The sequence below is a fragment of the Otolemur garnettii genome, unplaced genomic scaffold, assembly GCF_000181295.1.
Source record: "Otolemur garnettii isolate 467f Iridium unplaced genomic scaffold, OtoGar3 scaffold00249, whole genome shotgun sequence".
NCBI lineage: Eukaryota > Metazoa > Chordata > Mammalia > Primates > Galagidae > Otolemur > Otolemur garnettii.
In genome coordinates this window covers 1,069,854-1,071,146 of record NW_003852644.1, presented here as the reverse complement: position 1 = coordinate 1,071,146, position 1,293 = coordinate 1,069,854, and the positions used below count along the sequence as shown (strand labels likewise).

Genomic DNA, 1,293 nt, shown 5'->3' with positions numbered 1-1,293 from the left:
CGTCATTGTTGTTTGGCGGGTCCGGGCTGGGGATTCGAACCCGCCACCTTAGGTGTACGTGGCTGGCGCCTTAGCCGGTTGAGCTATAGGAGCCGAGCCATGACCTAACTTTTAAAAGACTTTAAACACTACGTGTTCCAAATAAAGTACTGCTGGCAGTTACATGACACCAGCTGGCCCATGGTTTTCCGGCCAAAAGAAAATCTTTGAAGTAGCCAGTGCTGTTTTGACCTCTGCCACATAAAGGCAGGAGATGCACGTGGTGCTGGCATGGGTCAAAGTACTTACTCACATTCACTCCTTCAGGGGTTAGAGAGTACTTATTCACATTCACTCCGCTCTCGGGAGGGTGCATGTGCAGGCACAGGAGCAACTTTTGCCTTGATATAACTCTGGAGAGACTGAGGCAAAGTACAGAGCAACTTTACCCAAGGCACCAGCTCTAACTACTAGTACCCTGATGCCACAATTAGTGGTTGTCAAATTGTCTATAGGCTAGACTGATTGTAAAGAGTTACCAGGGAGCTTAGGATGCCTAGGCCCTCAGCCTGCTGCCCCTATCCTCTTTGGAGAGGGTGCTGAGAAGTCTATCATGCTCTCCTGCCTCCTGTTTCCCTGGAGAACTTTTTCCATTCCTTTGCTTTCATAGATGAAGAAAAACTGTAATGCACATGCTGGGTGTGGTGGCTCACACCTGTAATCCTAGTACTCCGGGAGGCCGAGGTAGGCAAATTGCCTGAGCTCATAGGTTCAAGACCAGCCTGAGCAAGAGTGAGACCTCACCTCTAAAAATAGCTGGGCGTTGTGGCAGGCACCTGTAGTCCCAGCTACTTGGGAGGCTGAGGGAAGAGAATTGCTTGAGCCCAAGAGTCAGAGGTTGCTGTGAACTATTATGCCAGGGCACTCTACCAAGGGTAACAAAGTGAGACTCAGTCTCCAAAAAAGAAAGAAAAAGAAAAAGAAAAGAAAAAGAAAAACAAAACAAGAGAACTGTAATGCAGCATGGGACCCCTGTGTCCTGTAGGCCACTTGAGAAGTTAATGAGAAGACCAGCAAGAGACACTACACCCACCATGTTCTGCTCAGCAATAAAACATTCGATAAAGCGCTCAGGGTGCTCCTTCTTGAACATCTCAGAGAAGGTAGAGTTCTTGGTGTCACCATCCAGCATAATGACTCTGTCATTTGCATGGCCCAACTTAGCCAAAGCTAAACCACACGCTCTCCGAGTAGCCATCTAGAAGAGAGAAAAAACTCAAGTGGTAGAAGTTCTTAGAATGCATTTATAAAAAA

General features: G+C 47.5%; 1 protein-coding gene across 1 annotated transcript in view; it reads right to left on the bottom strand.

The window, feature by feature from the left end:
* TKTL1 (transketolase like 1) overlaps positions 1–1,293 on the bottom strand; it is a 43,617-nt gene that overhangs the window by 17,114 nt on the left and 25,210 nt on the right. The window contains exon 7 of the mRNA XM_003802588.1: positions 1,073–1,237. Within this exon, the coding sequence (XP_003802636.1) occupies positions 1,073–1,237 (165 nt within the window). The remainder of the gene's footprint in view (positions 1–1,072; positions 1,238–1,293) is intronic.